Below are 20,978 nucleotides of genomic sequence, written 5' to 3'. Positions count from 1 at the left end.
ATATTATAAAGTTAGAAATGAATCTGCATTTTAAGGAATAAGCAAATAAAAATATCTTTCTGGTAGAAAAAGATTTCTTTAAAAACTGTTTTAGTAGTAATGAAATCGTTCTAATTTTAAGAAAATCGAGTTTATATTTGCTAATTACGTGTTATCTTTTCATTATATCTTTCCTCCGTTCGTTTGTCTGAAAATTATTAGATTTAAAAAAAATAACAATTTGAAAAAGAATTCATATGAAATAAATTACCATTTTGTTATTCAAATTTGATGGCATTATTATATTGTTGCTGTGTGTCTATTTTTTCGCAGTATCTTCAGAGTGTAAAGACCTCTAAGCAGCCGGGGACAGAAGTCTGACTTCTAGCTCATATTAAGATAGCACACACACACTCGCTTGCTTAGCCCCGTTTTACAGGAAGGGGGGGGGGGCTCATTCACGCACCTCATAGAAAGAACACAGTGCAGAGAACAACCATGCCCGAATCAGGTCTCGAACCCACGACACCTAGAATACGGGGAAGACGCGCCACCTCTAGGCCAGGACAGTTATAAATTAGTATTAACATATTGTTATACTAATACTAGGCAGTTCTTATATTAGTATTAACATTGTTATACTAATACTAGGCAGTTCTTATATTAGTATTAACATTGTTATACTAATACTAGGCAGTTCTTATATTAGTATTAACACATGCAAAGTATTCCTAAAATAGCTTCGGATGTTTGGTGAAAAGTCTGTTAAGTCGAGCATAATCAAATTTGATCTACATATTATTTTGATAGTAAAATTTCGATTTCTTTTTTCTTTTTTTTTTTGGAGAAAAAAAGTTTAATTTTTGTTACTAACTATATATTTCTATATACGCAAGTGTCAAAAATTGCAATTTCCACAGCAAAATTGATATTGGCAATTTCTATATATAAAGTTCAATGAGTTTACACTGACTGCGCTAAGAAGTAACCCATATAGTATAGCATGCTCAGCAATTTCTACGGCAATGTTGCAACAAACGAATGCTCAATTAATTATGCCTTCAATTCCATGCAACTGAGCATTGCTTATCCCGGATCCACTCAGGGGAGTTTCTAGAAGTGACAAGTAGAAAAAATGGGTTTGAGAAGTAAATATTGTTGATTCAGCCACTATGAAAAATCGCATAATGCTACATTTCTGTCAAATCAACACTGATCTGCGGTAGAATATGCAATACAAAGGAAAATATTTTTTTTTTATTTCTCTTTGAAAAGTCATCTCACTGAACCATAAGTATGAACGGTATTAAAATAAAATTTAAAAGGAAATTGTGATTTCTACAATTATTCTGACTAATTACCTATGCCAACAGCGTGCATTGCGCCTTTTGTAATTGGTGGTGAAAACTGGAGCATTTCTTATAATATTTTGGGAAACAACTCAATTATCCATATGTATCAACGATTCCAAAAATAAAATTTGTAGTGTAAATTGTCATTTATATAATTCCTCCGTCAAGTGTCAAAAATTACGAGTACAAAATTGTATTAGTACAAAATGTACAGTTCCACATTGCAATTGGTGGTTAATACATTATGTCAAAGAAATTTGTTTACATTTGTCTGAAAAAATATTTTACAAAGGAGTTCCAAACTTCGATGCTATTTTATAGCCACATGATATGTTAAATGCAATTAATCTTTAAAACTGTTCTAAATAATTATAAGGTATAAAGATGATTTGGAAATTATACAAAATACTTCTGTTCGATTACATAATAGAACTCCAGACAGTTCGCTTGCAAAATATAACGATCTTATTCAAAAAGGCCCTAGTTTTACTAGACTCGTGCAAATCAAAAGTAGGTTAATATGCGGTTAGAGTCCAAAGTCATTTATGAGCAGCGTTACATTTTCTAACTTCATTCAAAACAAACACATAAAACCAAAACCTTCATATAAAGAATCAAAAACAGTATAAAAAAATACCTTCGTTGAAATGATAGCAGCTATTTTGTTTCTTTTTCTCTCTAGATCTTCTTTCGACTTTCTTCAACGACATTTTTTTTTTTTTCGATCTCTATTAGAAAACCAAGAACGTTGCTTATTTTAGGCTAAGGAGAAGTTCTAAAGGCCCGCCGCTAAACTTTCCATTTTGCTTTTTTTTATTACACCGACGGTATTTTTTTATTTTTACGTTTCATTCTTTCTTCCTCACACAGGCCCTTTTTTTCTCTTTGCCTTTGAATGCTGATGCGAAAATCGTCTCAGATTTAAAAGCGCAACATGGTTTACATAAGAAGTCTTCCGGGTGAGCGTAGGCTGTGTTTTTGAACACAATTTCTACAATCATAAAAAAAGAGCAAAACAAGTTGAAGATGGATATGTTTCACCTTGAAAACCCTTAATAATTTGTCTGTAAAATTCTCTGGAAAGGTATATCACACAGTGTTTTATAATTACTTTTAATTGAAATTAATGCGCCGTTAAAATACGTTGAAGATAAGCGAAACAATTCGACAATCAGCATAGAGTTAGCGAAATTCAGCTCGGTTACTAAAGTCATACCCGTTTTCATAAGAAATATAAATTCGAATGAAATAAAATTATTTAAATTTTCAAGGGCAAAAGAAATGATTAATTAAACCACAATATGTTATGATATAGAAAAATCATCAGGAATCCTTGAATAATATGCAGTTTAATTTTCTGAAAATATGAATCTGTATGAAAAATATAACATAAAAAATGCAATTCAGATATTTTTTGAAGCTATCTTTTTAGATTTGTTATAAAGAATTTTGAAAATAATTTGTTTTAAATTTTTGAAAGTAATTTGCTTTAAATTACCATCTAGATTTTATCAATTGCAAATTATGTGCGCATTTGCTGTAGATCCCTGAGAGCAAGCCTTTGAAAACGAAATTGTCGCGTATCAAGATATTTTCAAAATTTCAGTTAAAATTATGTTAATAAGGCCAGGTAGCAGAGTAAGATTTTTCAAAACATCCTTTCAAATTTTTCAAAACATCCTTTAGTTTTTAAATTTCTGATGTTAAATGCCAAACTTTGTATTTGCACATAAATAACAGAAGAAAAGGGAACTCAAAAACGCTTTGAGAAAGGTGGGTGAAATTTGGTATATGGTCTTTGCACCACTTTTGTAAATGTCTGTGAAATTTTGAGCTGTCGCAAAAGTTTGGTTGGAGTTACCAGCTTATTTTGAGTAGATAACTCTACTCTGAAAAATGGATTTTTTTTTAATATCCCATGTGATTAACAAAATTGATAAGGAATCAAGTGAATATCTTATTTTATAGGTGCATATTATTTGTTTATTTCTACTAGATTTCTATGCAATAAAAGCTTCTGAAGAATTTTACTTAGTATATTATATCCGAGTTTGTACATAATTTTGCTTTTATACATTTTTAATGAATTTCTTGACACTGGCTGTTGATTTGTTTGAATCGCATTTAGTGCGTAAAAGACTTTTCAGCAAAATATCTACTGGCACTTTTATATATCCCTATACGTTTTAATTTTCTTATATACAGAGTATAGAGAAAGTACTGCATAGGTCAAAACTTCAAGTCAAAAATTTTAACAAATCTCCACATTTTAGACCTCCCTAAGTCAGAGAAACACATTTTTGGCATTATGTCTGCCTATATGTCTGTTACAAATATAACTCAAAAACGCTTTGAGCTAGATTGGTGAAATTTGGTATATGATCTTTACAAGACAATTTTAAATATCTGTCAAATTTTGAGCGAAATCTATTTAGAGGAAATCTGGTTGGCTGGCTGTTCGAATATAAATTCACACGATAACTACAAAACGAAGAGAGATAGATAAAATACGGTACGCATATTTAACATCTATAGTGTACACACCTGTCAAATTTTGAACCAAATCCAACAAGGGGTTGGTCTGTACTTTCAGAATCAGGAAAACGTGTTAGCTCAAAACGCAGTGATTAAAATATATCAAATTTGGTATGCTATTCCATGACTATAATTGTAGTTAGTTCTGTGTTAAACTTTTGGTTTCAATAGGTTCCGAAAAACACGTTTAAAACATCACAGATTAATCGCAAAAAGCACGTCAAGGATCACACACTAGATTCAGTAAAAATGCTTAATTCACGCCAAAGGATAATATTTCATAACTATTGTAAGCTAAAGCCATGCCAGGCGTTCTCTTTCTTACGCAAGGTCCACAATTTTTTGAGGGAAGTGCGGGATAACATCTTTATTACAAAGTATGAGAGAAAGTTTCAGGAGACCACACCTGATGGTTATTGAAAGTAGCAAGAAATAACCACCTAAGCTATATCGACTAAGCTATAACCACCTAAGCTATATCGACTAAGCTATAACCACCTAAGCTATATCGACTAAGCTATAACCACCTAAGCTATATTTACTTATGAATTAATTTCATCGATATTTTTATTACTAATTATCTCTAATATATTACAAATAGTTTTCTTTAACAACCACCAGTCTAAGCTAAATCGACAACCTACCTAAAAGTTGGCAAATATTTACTTATGAAAACTGATTTCATCCATATTTTCATTAATAATTATATCTAATATATTATAACTAGTATTCTTTACAACTAGTTTAAGATTCGTGTATCATTTTCCGACGGATTTGATAATAAATAAAACATGAGTGATATGAGTGAAAACATATGAGTGAAAAATAACAAAATAACGACCTTAAATTAACGATAGACGGTTTATCTTAATAGCAATTTTTATTGCATGCAATAGCTATACATAGAAGAAAAAACTTTGGAAGAGTTAGATAAAATAGTTAGAAGCTAGTTTAACTATTCTGTCTTACTATTTTATCTCCACTATTTTATCTAACTATTTAACCCTGAGACAAAATATCAAGCTGTGAATACTAATAACCCTTCATTTTTATTTAAAAAGTTACTGCACTCTTTTAATATACATTTCAGCGAATAACCACTAGACAAAGAACAAAAAATATGAAATATTATATGTCAAAAACTGAACAAACTAAACTAGTAAAAGTTTTAGGCTGAAATTTAAGTGCAACTATTTTCTAAATTACCATCCCGAAAGCCTGAAAATCCGGCTCAAAAAGTTTGTCTTGTATGCATTAGAAAAAATATTTAATAGATGGATAAAATAACTGAATTGCTAATTAGAAAACAAATCGTCAAACTATGAATCTTAATGAACACTCACTTTTATTTTTTATTTTTTTAATATTACAGTATTCTTTAAATACACTTTTAATCGAACAACCAAGAGACACCGAACGCAAAAGAAAGATGAATTATTATATATCAAAAATGGAACTAGCTAAATTAGTGAAAATTTTAGGCTTACATTAAAGATGACCAGATTTTCTAAACTTCAATCGGGGAAGATCGAGAAAATGGTAGTAGAATTCAAGATGCTAGCAAGGGACGGAGTAAAAAAACAATTGGAAAAATAACAATAACATTTAATTATGCTATTACTTTAACTATTTTCCATTCTGGCTGATTCATCCACATAAATCACATTATAGTGACATTATTCTTTATAGAGTGTTCGATGTAAGGATAAAACCGAAGAAATTGTGCAAAATGAGAATCATCGCTCTGAATATATAAAAGTTGTACAAAAAAATCTCATACCTCTACCGCAAATAGTTTCTGAAAAAAAATTCAAAAAAATATATATATGGCGACACAACAGGTGCAAAAATAAGCTTTAATATAGACAAGAACAGCGGTAATTACATATTATAAGTAGTTACTCAAACTAATTAATAATAAATCTTATTCATAAATAACTAATAATAATTCTCTTGAATTTTTCTCGAAAATTATACGTCGTAGAAAATGCTTTGGACATGTATTCAAAGTGAAAATTCTCGTTCTGCAGAGTTTTTTCGGTGCTATTCGAACATCTTTGTAGATAGAAGAATATTTCAGGTGGTAATTTTTTTTAAGTTGAATTCTAAGTTATCTTTTTTTAAATGATAATACTTTACTGATAAGTAAAATAACACGATAACCAATAACATTTAATTCAAACTAGGAACACTTTTTCAATCTTGGACAAAGTGATAAAAGCAGGAATGTTATGGCAGTTAATCCCGGACATTGTATCATTTTAACCGAATAAAAAATATTAAGAAGAATTCACTTTTATTTTACTTTGATTTAAATCAACTTTTTAATCTAATTTTTTTTAAATATACCTTGATGATCTTCCCCACTACGAGGTCCTTTCTTTATAAGTAGAATTCCAGATAGAATAGGATATTTAATTTAAATTACAAAGAAATCTGGGACAATTTTTCAGCAAGGGGCAAACAGTCAAAAGTCGGGTCTTACCTACGAGGTCAGGTCGTTTAGTTTAACTCAGTTTTACAATCGTGCATTTAAGGACAAAATACGAAAAGAATAATAAAAAATCGTTGCATGACAGGGAAGATAAAGTTACTAAACTAAGACAACAAAAAGAAAATAAAAACCGAATAAAGGATTTTTTTCCCTTAAAAAACAAAGATGCATTGGTTAAACGCAGAATTTTTTCAACACTTCCAAAAATTTAAGAAAACTCTTAATTTTTTTCTTCAAATGCCTCAAACTTTTTTACAGAAGCGTTCAGAAAGTGGCAGTTTCATGAACAGTCATCACATTTTGATTTACATTTTCAAGTTCTTAAACTTTCAGATTCTCGGATTTTTGAATCTCAGTGTGCTACGATTCGGCGAAAGCCTTCTAAGTGCCCTAAGGCAGCAAACATTACATATCAGATATACTGTAAACTCTCCATGCAGCATGTCGCGTGATTGATATGAGCATAAAGGCAGTCGAGTAGTTAAATTACTTTAACGTCCTGTTTTAAAAATGCGGGGCGTGTTATTTTGAGAAATAGGCAGATGACAAGAGGGATATATAACCGGTCCACCTTCCCTCCTTTCGAACTTCCATGTTACACAAGCATGAAGAATTTTGGCTCAGGATTTCAGATTTAACGAGCACTCTCTCCATATACACGAAGATCTCCGATGGAATCGCGTTTCGAATCGGACTCGATGTCTAGACTTTAGACCAGGTCAACGCGACCTACAGTATTCTAGAAAAATTTCACAATGGAACTTTAATACATGAAACAAACAAAAAAAACTACTGCCCAAAACTTAATTTATATTACTAGCGGAAAATACAAATAAAGCAGGAGTGATTCTAATTTAATTATTCAAGAAAAAATTTTTAAATGAAGATCCGCCACCAAATCAAAAAACTGGTAGACTGCTTTCGACTTTTACTGCGCATATAGCTTCCAGGCTGTTAATTTATGAAAAAGCAAACTTCAATTATTTTCCTTGGCACACTTTTAAGACGAACTCTCATTTATAAACTATCAAACCATGTTTCATGACTCGCATTTGAAAGTATTGTCCAAGTCAACTGGTTTTCTATTACATTGCAATCCCTAACTTCTAGTCTTTTGAATCTTCCGGCACATTTGATGACCTAATTTTGTTTTGTAAATTGAAAAGAGACACGCTTTTTTTTTATATGAGTCTAATGGTTTTTGCCTCCTGAAGTAGCCAGTCCACCGACTCATAAAAAAGTGACACGGCCTGGGTGCAACGAAAACATAAATGATATCAGCTGTTGTGACTCATCCGCCGTGCTAAAAGATCGTTAAAACATCGTTAGCGCTGAGGGCCTCTGGCTCAAGAATTTATTACAAGAGGTAAAGAGCACTTTTTTACTAACACTTTGATAGTAGATACTTCGTATATAAAGTTATCAAATTTAATTTCATTCCATTTAATATTTGCTGACAGGCATATTCTGTCTTTCCGTAATCTTTTTATCTGCCTCTGGACTAGTTTTCTTTCAGTGAAACCGCTGCGGATGATAATTTGCCTTATAACCAGCATTTACTCACTGAAGTCGCCGTATTATATGTATAAACTGATACCGCAGAAAAGAAAAATTTAAAAAATTAATAAAAACACTTATAAAAATGCATCAAATACAGTTTAAACTTTTAATAGGTAAAACGAACAGAAAGATATAAAACTGCACTACAATTCATTGAATATTTGCAGTCAAATGTATTCAATCGATCTACGACACTTAGCATTTACTCACTAAAGCCGCCATATGGAAAAAAAACTGATATCGCAGATTCGAAGCAGAATTTTAAAATTAACAGAAACACTTATAAAAATGCATTAAATATAGTTTAATCTACTAATACTTGATAAAATGAGCAGAAATGTATAAAACTACACTTGAGTTCCATGAATATTTGCAGTCAAAAGTATTCAATCGATCTACGACACTTGTCTGTTTATTTTCTGATATTCATTAGGGTCTCTGGCTGAAGAATTTATTACAAAAGGAAAATAGTACTTTTTTACTAACACTTTGATAGTATAACACTTCGTATATAAAGTTATCAAATTTAATTTCATTCCATTTAAAATTTGCTGACAAGTATATTCTGTCTTTCCGTAACCTTTTTATCTGCCTATGGACTAGTTTTCATTCAGCGAAACCGCTGCGAATGATAATTTGCCATATAACCAACATTTACGCACTGAACCCGCCACATAAAAAAAACTGATACCGCAGATTCAAAGCAGAATTTAAAAATTAACAGAAACACTTATAAAAATGCATTAAATATAGTTTAATCTCCTAATAGGTAAAACAAACAGAAAGATATAAAGCTACATTTCAATTCCATTGAAAATTTGGAATTTATTCAATCGAACTACGATACTCACTAAAGCCGCCGTGTGAAAAAAAAAAAAAAAAAAAAAAAAAAAAAACTGATACCGCATATTCGAAGAAGAATTTAAAAATTAACAAAAGCACTTATAAAAATGCATTAAATATAGTTTAATCTTTATATAGTTAATGATATAAAGCTACACTTCAGTTCATTGAATATTTGTAGTCAAATATATTCAATCCATCTACGACCCTTTTCTGTTTATTTTCGGATATTCACTTGCTGAAACCATCTTAAACCGTAATAAAAAACTAAATGATTGCTTTAGAAGCAAAAATAAATTAATGAGAATTAACTACCATACATCTACATTAAATATATTTTATCACCTGATAAATCATTATTCAGGGAAGTAACATTACTAGATCATACAGATCTATTTATAAAAATGACATTAACTGTGCAATTCTCTTTCGATGTAAAAAATGGCGATATATTATGTTTAGAACAGAGTTTCGTTACATTCGAAGCAGGAATAAAATGAATAATAATCAATATCAATATTTCTACAGAAAGATAATAATTTTATCAGACGCTTCACCGTTATTCGTGAATGCAAAATCTGCAACAGAGAATTGTGCAGATTAGTTTATAAAAAGGATGTTGATTGCTTAATTCTCTTTCTAGAAAAAAATGGAGTAAGAATTTTCTACTTTAAAAATCAGAGCTATTGAAAAAACTTTCAGCTTATTCGGCATATTTTATTCAGAAAAAGAACTAAGAATATTCGAAAGTTGCAAAGATACACCTTTTACGATATTTATAAACGAGAAAATACGTAATTAAACTAGATAAAAATCAGCGGAAAAGACAAAAGATTACTCAGATTGCATGTGCTTTACATTCACTTCTTAATTTTGTTAAATCGCAATTAATTTTTATTTGCTGTTGGCGATTAAAAAAGTAAGTAATTTCTGTTGTTTATCCTCTTCATGTGCAAAGTTGTTAGCATCTAGTATAGAAAGATTTAAAATGCATATTAAAATTCTAAAATAATTTGATGTAGAAATATCTTTGCCAAAATTATAAAGGAAATAAAGAATATAATTTTTTTTTTTGTAATTGATAAAGAATTGTAAGATATGATGGCATTAGAACATATAAAATTAGAAGCAAAAATAGCTAGATCGAAACAGCATAAATTGAATTTATGTTATCGATGCAACATGAAAAAAAAAAAGTCATCTCGGTATGATGGAAAGCAAAGGCAGATTCCTTTACATCTAAGTTACTATATGGCAACATAAATTGTTAATATTAGAAACAGTCAATATTAGGGCTTGAAAATCATCATTCAGCCCCTAAGATATTGTAGTTATCTAAAAACTTTAAATACAAAAGTTGCCCGATTTAATGAAGCGCTAATTTGGCTAAATGGATTTATTTTTCTATCTTTAATTCCAAGAAAGTTATGGCTAAATTAAACTTTCAACCCCTCCCCCATCATTTCCAACCCCTTTGAGTTATATTGTTCATTTACGAACTCGTCGGAGATTTTTACATTTCTAATAACATATTCCAAGCCGGTTAAAATCGAAACAAAATTACTGTAGTTTTCCTGTTGACAAAATAACACGGCAAAGCGTTATACACATATTATAGATATATAAACTTTTGAACGAAGGGTGGTTTTGGTTTCTAGGGGGATGAACGGTGAAGAACTGAAGAAATTTGCCCCCCCCCGAAGTCTAGTCATGAGAACCATTGCAATAGGTAGTTTTCCTATAGGAATCTACTTAAAAACAAATAACAAATGAATAGGGGCCCCGAAACATTTCGTCCAATTTATATGCAGTGAACTAGTTCATTAAAAAATAGCTTTTAAATGGTATATTTATTTATTGACATTGTGTTTATAGACCTACTAAACCGCTTAAAGGTGACTTACGTAATGCAACTAACTATTTCAACATATCATTATACATACAAAAGAGTTTCTGTGTTTCAAATATAGTAAGAGAAGAAGATATCAAAACCTCAAGGTTTTATGTTGCATAAACACGCTCAAAGCGAGAAGAAAGAATTGCATTTAACTATTATAATTGTTGATAGTTAAGTCGATAGAATGTATAGAAAAAATTCATCTGGTTGATTCTGTCATTTCATCTTTTTTAGTAATGTTAGATGAAGCAATCATATATCTTATCTGTGGTGAAAATGCATAAATTTTGTCTTTGGTTATGAAGAATATGTCATCATAAATCTATTTTTTACATTTACATAAACGGCTCACGAATTAATAATCACATTTCATGCTGAAGGGCTTATGAATTTTTTTTCCTTCAAAGCAAAAGTATGATGACATTTTGATAAATTAACTAAATGCTTTCATAAGTTAACATGTTTGCTTGTTTTCATTGATTTAATCCTTAAATATATAAAACAATATAAAAAAGGCAATTTTTTTAAAAAAATTATATAGCGGGAATATAGATTAACATAATATATTAATTTCAATTTTAAAAAGACTATTGCCACTGGGAAACTTTTTGTCTGAACAAGTAAATTGTATGTATTGTAAAAACCTGGATATTGTCTCTAGTAAAATGACCTGTTCGTCTAGCTTCACATTTTGTCTAAAATAAATACAAAATAAATGACTGAAGAGTTTTTATCTCTTAACCATTAACCACCATATGTTAGTACTATTCGCAAAGCAGTAAGCATGGTGCCAATGACAACGACAGTAATCAAAGATAAGGTCTGATCATATAAGTTCCATATTGCTTATCTTGGTTTAGGTCAAAACGCGCAGAACTTTTACCATGATTCTTATTTAGGTAATCTTTGAAGTTGAAATTTTCTTGACCACGCAACATGTATGGCTACTCCGTTGTTCAACCCATCAATATTGTCATTTTTGAAAGGAGTATTGTACTTGGTAAGATGTTTTTAGAAATTTATTTAATTATAATTTTGATCGGTTTCTTCTGAAGTAGTGTTAAATATGAACACCTACCCGTCACGGTTCAAATATTTTACTTCTATTTTGGGAGAAATTCATTAATTTATTATTAAAATATCTACCGAAAGCAAATATACAAATTTCAACAATAGGTACATGCACGATTTCAATATAAAAGAGTGAAAGAAGGAACAAATAATGAAAGTAGATTCCTAACATTAACACATTTCAACTTACAGATAATTTTTTGCAGTAAAAAGTCGCAAAATCCAATATATATATATATAAGTAAGATACTAATAAAACTCAACAATGCAATTAAAATGCAATATAGTACGGATTATGATTATATAATAGCACAATTTGCAGAGATCGCAAAACTTATTAGACTCCACAGAGTTCAATAGCTTGGAAAACTCTGAAATTAAATTCGAAAACAGTTATCTACATTTTATAATCTGGTGAAGCATCAAAATTTCTGGAGCTCTCTTCCAATGTGGAGTACCAAGCTTTGCCAACTTTCTCCCAAGTTTTTCAAGACCTCATATTTTCCAAATAAGCATTTTCCACTAAACTCCACAGCGTTCAATAGCTTGGCAAACTCTGAAATTAAATTCGTAAACAGTTATCTACATTTTATAATCTGGCGAAGCATCGAAATTTCTGGAGCTTTCTTCCTATGTGGAGTACCAAGCTTTTTCAGCTTTCCCCCAAGTTTTTCAAGACCTCATATTTTCCAAACAAGCATTTTCCACTAAACTCCACAGCGTTCAATAGCTTGGCAAACTCTGGAATTAAATTCGAAAACAGTTATCTACATTTTATAATCTGGCGAAGCATCGAAATTTCTGGAGCTTTTGTCCAATGTGGAGTACCAAGCTTTGCCAACTTTCTCCCAAGTTTTTCAAGACCTCATATTTTCCAAACAAGCATTTTCCACTAAATTTCGTACCAATTCAAAATCGTCGCAACACTATAAAGTATTTGAATGTACTTATCAACTATTGTATTTTAAATTCAATTTTCTGCATATTAATGTAGAAATTATTTAATGCGGTGTCTTTCTTCAAATACATCGCATGATCTAACTATCAACAGATATTCCACAAGAAGTAACATGATTAGCACAAGAGTTTACACTTAATAGTATCGTATCAAGAGTATCTTATTTATTTCTTTACCAATTTCAACATAAACATTAAAAAAAGGAACGATATTAAAGTTTTCATGTTTCGCAAATCGTGAATAACATTTTAAGGAATCATTACCATCACATCTTATTCCTCCCCCCCCAAAAAAAATTATCTGCTATGCCATCCTTAATTTACTGAGATGTCACATTTCTGTAAGCAGTAAGCCGAGATAATTCCAGGGCACTCTTCACATTTTGGTATCTTTTCATTATATATGATAATCCCCATTCACATAAATGGCTCTTTTTTATTCCCCCCTAACTTGTTCGATCTCATTTACGTCAAAAATTTGACAAAAATATCAAGAAGGGAACGTACCAAAAATGACTTTCAATTTCTCTCTTTTACTTACGCGCCGTTGGAATGTTAGAGCAGGGGGAACTTCGCAACATTTTCTTGATGGTACGCTATTCCGACTTAGTGGAAGAGGGAAAAAAAGTGAAATAATACAATTTTGGCCGCTGGCACTTTCTATCGCTCCCCAGTGAAATGGAACTGAGCGAGGGAGAGAATCAAATGAGTGATTTGCATAAAACCCATTTCCGATATCTCCTGTGTGTGGTTACAAGAATCTGTTTCCACATGATTTGGTGGAAAAGGCCAACCCACACACAAGATAAGGTAATTTACAAAATTCAGAACTACGCGTGCTTCGATTTCCAGAGATAAACGCACTTCTCCCCCATCACTGTCATTTCCAATTACATTCAGATTTGCCGAAGTAAATCAATTTCGAACGGCAGTTTAGTTTGATTTTTTACGGAAGACGAATTCGGTCACGTTTTCTCTTACTCCAAGAAATCGAAAACTGCCGAGGTATTGTTTTAGATCTGTCAAGACAAATTTATGAAGGAGGTAAGAAAAGTCCTAAAACTGAACTTCTGGAAGAAATTCCGTATTTTAGCATGTATTGTCTTACATCAAGAATGGCGAGAAACAAAAGCATATAAAGAACGATCGAAAGAATTTATTCATTGGGAAAGACTATTTGAAAGTGCATACTGCTTAATTTTTTAAAACATCAGCAATGCAATTACATCTAAATTAATAAAAAAATTAGGAAAAAATATTTAACAAATTTTAAGCTCATATTAAAACTTATTAAACATTAACATGATAGCGTTTTTAGGCTGTCATATTATCTATAAATAGCGCGATGGGAAAATCGTTAAAAATCTTTATTAACGGAATGAAACACTTCATTGGAGATCTATCCAATTTCGATCATAGCAACTTCTTGGTAAGTAGAATTCACTAAAAAAAGTATTTTTAATTTTAAAATTATATTATAATTAATTGAAATTTATAGAATAATTTTTTCTTAAAAGCCATTTCTTCGGAAAACATTATCGCACAAAACCAATTTTACTTTTTTTTTAATTAAAAATATTTGCACTTCCAAAATTACCAAATTTATTGTCCCAAATTAATTATTTTTCGTAACCCCAAATTTATTGTCCCAAATTAATTATTTTTCGTAACACCAAATTTATTGTCCCAAATTAATTATTTTTCGTAAGACCAAATTTATTGTCCCAAATTAATTATTTTTCGTAACCCCAAATTTATTGTCCCAAATTAATTATTTTTCGTAAGACCAAATTTATTGTCCCAAATTAATTATTTTTCGTAACCCCAAATTTATTGTCCCAAATTAATTATTTTTCGTAACACCAAATTTATTGTCCCAAATTAATTATTTTTCGTAACCCCAAATTTATTGTCCCAAATTAATTATTTTTCGTAACACCAAATTTATTGTCCCAAATTAATTATTTTTCGTAACACCAAATTTATTGTCCCAAATTAATTATTTTTCGTAACCCCAAATTTATTGTCCCAAATTAATTATTTTTCGTAACACCAAATTTATTGTCCCAAATTAATTATTTTTCGTAAGACCAAATTTATTTTTTTTACATCTTTTTCGTAAATTTCGATAAATTTTTCAAGATTAATTTTAAACAAATTAATAACAATTCTTTTTATTGATATAATAAATTCAGGCCAATTTTATCGCTTCATTAAATCTTTAGTGCATTTATTAGTATTAACACTATGATAAGGAAGAGAGAAAACGTTTTCTTCAAACAGAATTTTCGCTGTCATATTATAAGCATGATAATATTTTTAGGTTATCATTCTTCTTTTAATTACTTGATATAAAAATTGTTACATGTAGTATGTAACGGTGAATGCAATAAAGCTAAACTAGGATTAGACAGGTGAATCAGGATGAAAACATTAATAAACACTTCGAGATAGAGGTCTGAATTTTTTTCGGAAAAAAAAAACTCATTAATGTATATAATGACCTTACAAATACCAAACCCATGTATATAAATCCCACACTTTTACTTAAAATTAACTATGCAAACTTAGACTAGTGTAAAAACTTTTAAATCGAATCTCGTCTGCACTCATTCAATTAGTACTTAAAGAGCTAGCAAGATTATTCTCCCCTTGAGTTTCTCATATATTTACACAACGTAGCACATCCTGCATTTAATTTTATTGTAATAAAGAAAACGACATTTACATTCTGGACGTCTTTCTTCTGATTAGATTCAAAATACGAAACAGACTACAATTTTACAGTAAAGATCCTTGCTAAAATTCTTCAATTTAGCTCGTTGACCTTAAAAACCAATCCATTCGATGGGTTTCGCACAAAATTTGATACAGTGACACAATTTTTATGGTAATAACGTCTGCCGAATTTCATCTACACCCATTTGATTTAGAAAATGTGATTTATACGTTGATTATTCCTAATCACCACTAAACTTATTGGTGATTATGAATAACCGATGGTAATTATACATAATTGACATTTATTACATTTACCGTAACATTTCATCTACACCCATTTGATTTAGAAAATGTGATTTATACGTTGATTATTCCTAATCACCAATAAACTTATTGGTGATTATGAATAACAAACGGAAATTATACATAACTGACATTTATTACATTTACCGTAACATAGACATATGTTATGGTACTGATGATAAAAATCATGTGCCAAATTTCTTCCGTTCTATCTCTTTGTTTTTTTATCGTTTTCCCATGCACACGAAAGGACAGATAGACGGATTTTTCTTTACTGGATTTCATTCTATGTAGATACTGATCTGCAAATTTTGAAATTTAATCCACATATACTAAATGTCATTCGTTTTGTTGTGTTTTTGAATTTCCGCGTTCGCATACAGACATATATAATTCAAAAAGTTCTGTCTGATCAGACTGATATAATTCAAAAAATTATATCTGTCTGATTTTGATCTATTCGTTTTTGTTCTTAAAGAGGAATGAAAAGTGGAGAAGCATTGGAATATCTAGGTCGAATGTTTTGACCATTACAATACTTTTTGCTTACTTCAAACTAAAAAGTATGAAATTAATCCTTTACTTGCAAGAAATGCAATATTAAAAACTTGTAGTGCTAAAATGCTACATACTTTAAAAAAATTACACATCTTCTGATTTAAAAAAAAAAGGGAAATGGGGGGGAAATGCCGTTATACTTACATAGGAAAGCGATGATCTTATATATATAATGATACATTTGTAATAATTAATATAATGATAATAATATTTGTAATGATAATGTTTGAACTGTTTTGTTTTGTTTTATAGATGCAAATATGCAACACTAACAAGGGTCTATTTATTTCTCAGGTATTTAAATAGCAAAATTTATTCCATTTTTTTTTCTTTTTCTTTTTCTTTTTTAGTATTTAAATAGCGATATCCAGCCACTTATACTGTCTCAAACAGCATTAAGGAAATTTTAACTTATGAAGAAGTATATATAGCATTCATTAAAAAATAACTTAGTAAGGCACATTCTTTTAATTTACTAATGTAGCACTCTAACACTTGAAAAACAATTTACAAATATTTTTTTGTTAATTAAACAAGAATTTTGATGCAAATTATTACTAAGAAGTAAAGCTCAGAGCTTTTGTTTGAAAAAAAAGAAGATGCACTCATACAAAGCCTACTCACATTCATGATTTTAACTATTTCTTCAAGTAATTAGTCCAGCCAATTTGTGAAATAATTCACAACAAGATATTTCTGATTGAAAAAAAAATACACAAAATGTTATTAGCTTAAATAAGTCAACACGCCATAAGGATATTTCAGAGCATTTTGTGAATTAAAACATAAAATTCATTCACATTTGAAATCAAAAAGCGCTTTAATTAGGAGGAAAAAAAGGAAATTAGCAGTTAAGAACTTCAAAGGATGCTTTAAATAAACCATGATTTTAAAAAATCATGCGCACTGTTGGAATATTTTGCCTACATCCATACAAAATAAAAGGATTTGCATTAAGTAGCATTTTAGCATTTTATTTTGCACAAATTCGCTCATTAAAAACATTCAATCTGATTTTAATTACTCGTTTCATGAATTTTTTCGTCAATGTTTCATACTTCCATCGCTCATTAAAAATTATTCGACCTTCCACAACCGGGGAGAAATATTTTGCATGAAGAAACACAGCATGCCTTCATGTGCCTTTGAGTGTGGGAATATTTCGACATCAAATTTCCAGACCGCGAAATTGTCGTTAATTTTCCAATTATTTTCATCAAGTCGACAAGGATTTGTTTATTGCCAATCTGGAAGCTAGCAAAGAGAAAAAACAATTTGCAAATGATTTCGCTGCTAATAAAGTTATAAAGATATATTAGATTTCGATCGAAGGAACAAGGAAAGCTTGTTGGTTTCACACGGCGAAACATCTGATTACTCGAGGAATCCTTCTTAATTAAACCATCTTTAGATGTTAATCAGTATGCCAGGTGTCTAACATTGGCATCGGAATATACCGGGTGGTCTTGGAAACGACTTTTTGATTAATCAACGCTGGTTTTATAACTGATCGTTTCAAAATCAGTTCCTCTCGAAATTTCGTAGCTCATTAGAAAAAAAAATTAAGAAATCAATCAGTTTTGAAACTTAAAGATTTGAAATAAAAGCTCTGTATTGTGGGTAGCTTTGCATCGGTCAAATTAAAACACTGAAACTGACATGGATCTTTCTTTATCTAATATAGATCATTTAATCGATTTAAAAAAAATATCAAAATACAGAACAATTAGGACCTTTTTTTTCCATAAAAGAAGAAAAAAACTTTTGAAAACAAACTGAAAACTGAATCAATTTTAAAGGTTGGGATTCGGATTAAAAGCTGGATATTGTGGATACATTTGCACTTGTCACATTTATTAATTAGTTCGAAATATTGAAATTTTCCTGCATATTTTTTCCATTGATTGATTTAGAAAGATATCAACATACGGAACAGATGTCACATAATAACAATAAGAAAATCAATTCTGTTACAATGAAACAAGATATATATTATAAAAATGAGACGCACAAAGAGTTTTCTCATAATTTTCATTTTTAAATGGCGGAGGAACTAGGCTTCAGTCTTTACAGATATAACCAGGCTAACCATTCTGATAAAAAAAAAAAAAAAGGTAATTAAGAATTTTAAAAAAGTATTACAGTGGAAGAATTTTAATATGCGTAACTAACGAAGTGCTCATTTACTACAAAGGCTTACTATTAAAGGAATAAAAGAAAGAAGTGGATAAGGACTGTACTTGAATTACAAATTCCGTAGTAATACATGATTTAATTCTTTATATTCCAATGTTTCTTTCCGAGAACAAATCATATTTAACTTTGTATTCCTGCCAAGTTCGTATGTCATTTACCACACATGTAAAAAATGCCAAAAAAACTCATTATTTATAGTGCTTTCTCTTTTTTTCATTCTTTAAAAATTCTTTCTTCCCTCAAAAAAATAAAAAAGCATCAGATCTTTCAGATCTTTTAAACTGGGAAGCAGGTTTCTGCAATCGAAAAACGATTCGCGGACCAAGGTTTTTCCAGATTTAATACTTTTTTAAACTGTTTTCTATTATTTTCAAAGTGGGCATTCTTCACAAACGAACACTTTTTTCATGTAGCAAAAAAAAAAAAAAAAAAAAAAAAAAAAAATGTGAAAAGTGTACATTTTTTGAAGATGAATATATTTGGTACAATTTAAAACATTATTTTCTCAACCAGCTATATTATTCTCTTCAAGTTTTTATTAAAAGAAAAAAAAGCTTCTATCAACTATGACTATATTGTCTGATATCCTCAAATTTAGATCCTTAATTTAATATTAATTGGCAAAATTGTTTTGTCTCATTTTCAGATATCAGATTACTATATTATTAGGTTAATCTATGGAAGCTTCAATTAAGCAATTTCAAAAGACGCGGTGCACAATTGTCTATAATCTGCTATAAGCTACATAGGCTTCAGATGGTGAAATAAATATCGAAATCTCAATTTAATATGATATAATATTTAAAATATAAAACTTAATGGGCTTCAGATGGCGAAATAAATAGCAAGATCTCAATTTAATATGATATAATATCTGAAATATAAAACTTTGCATATTTTGGCTGAAAAATGAGCAGTTAACAATGATACCTAGGCTGAAAAATGAGCAGTTAACAATTCAACAGGCCGTTGCATAAACTAATTATAACTGTACAGCTGTATAAAATTCCACATTCCCAGACAAAATAGAACAAATTTTGGCACAAATGTTCCTTAGCACCTACAAATTATTAATTTCTTTATTAAAAAGATCTCTATGACCCTTACAAGGAGTGAAATGGAAGTAGAATTAATATACATTTTTCCGACTTTGGAAATTATAAATGCACAAAAATTATTATTACACTATCTAAAAATATGAAAAGTTAGCTTTTCAGTATCAAATTTATTTTCTGCGTGACTATTTAGCAAATTTTAATTAATTATTTACAAAAATTTTATGCAATGATGCTATTTAAATTACGGTTGAGGGCTCTACAACATCTTAAGAGGTTGCGCATAAGAATTCAAAAACTGTACAAAATATATTGTATTTTGTTTTATCTTATATAGTATATAGAATAAATAAACTCAGGGTGAGTCTTCGTTACAGTGGCTAGCATTGAAATAAATATCAAAACCATAACATAAAACCCAAATAATAAACGATCACATATTTTGGTAATTGTATATTTTGGGATCGGCTTAAAATCAATAAAAACAAGTAAAAGGAAAATTCACTAAACTCACCAAACCATTGCATATGCTCATTGTAACTCCTGAATTCTTTTCTTCTTCCACAAACCCATTGTAAATGCACTTCCTCAGGAAGGGAGCTTTAGTGAATTCCAAAGAAGAATTCGATTCTCCTTCTGTCACTGTCAACACATGAAAAGTTGCTGACAAGAGACCCTCAGCGGGACTCAAGCGCAAAGTGAAATTCCGGTTAAAACCCCGAAAATGATAAGAAATAGATTCTAGAGAATTGTTTTCGGGGCTGTCTGTTTTCTCAGTTCTTAGAAACACAACCTCGGACTTCGTTTGACGAGGAGCCCCTGGAAGAAAAAATTAGCGAATAAATTTTTATTTCAAAAGTATAAATAAAAGAAAAACATTTATTGACAAAATCCATAGTGGATTACTGCTGACATTTATTCTGATGCCTCAGTAAAACAGCTTATTCTAAAAGTTCTGAAAATATTTTCTAACCATCAATACGATATTACGATAGGGAGTGACAAAACAAGTTGACAGTATCATGAAAAGTACACATAGAATCATTGCGGCCAATTAAATTATCCCAAATATAATAAAAACATTCTAGAAAATATTTGATATACAATATTCGAAAAAGTACCTATACTCTTTAAAAAAATCAGCAAAAAGAAATAGAGATATGCGCTTACAGTTTTTGTGTGTGTGCATTACATGCTTGTATTTGTGTATTAAAGTTTATTTTGGCCGAATTTAAAACATTCAAAATGCACACCATTAATAGCCTATATCATACCACGTTGGAAATTTTAAAAAAATCTTCAATCAACTTATTATTAGATATTATCCAATCAACAAAAATATTGAACATCATTATTAATGCAACGTTATAAATATGTCATGCCAATCATAATTTTTCAGTCCTAAAGTGAATTTAGATGGTTGTAACCCTTAATTTAAGCTACACTTACTTTGTCAA

General features: G+C 29.9%; 1 protein-coding gene across 1 annotated transcript in view; it reads right to left on the bottom strand.

Annotated features, from left to right (window-relative positions):
- Window positions 1-20,978, bottom strand: part of LOC129960214 (A disintegrin and metalloproteinase with thrombospondin motifs 9-like) — a 344,112-nt gene that overhangs the window by 227,690 nt on the left and 95,444 nt on the right. Inside the window, exon 2 of the mRNA XM_056073454.1 lies at window positions 20,036-20,340. Coding sequence (XP_055929429.1) covers window positions 20,036-20,340 — 305 coding nt within the window. The remainder of the gene's footprint in view (window positions 1-20,035; window positions 20,341-20,978) is intronic.

This window comes from Argiope bruennichi, chromosome X2, assembly GCF_947563725.1.
Source record: "Argiope bruennichi chromosome X2, qqArgBrue1.1, whole genome shotgun sequence".
Taxonomy (NCBI): Eukaryota; Metazoa; Arthropoda; class Arachnida; order Araneae; family Araneidae; genus Argiope; species Argiope bruennichi.
Note: the sequence above shows the minus strand (reverse complement) of the source record. Positions and strands in the feature narration are given on the sequence as shown.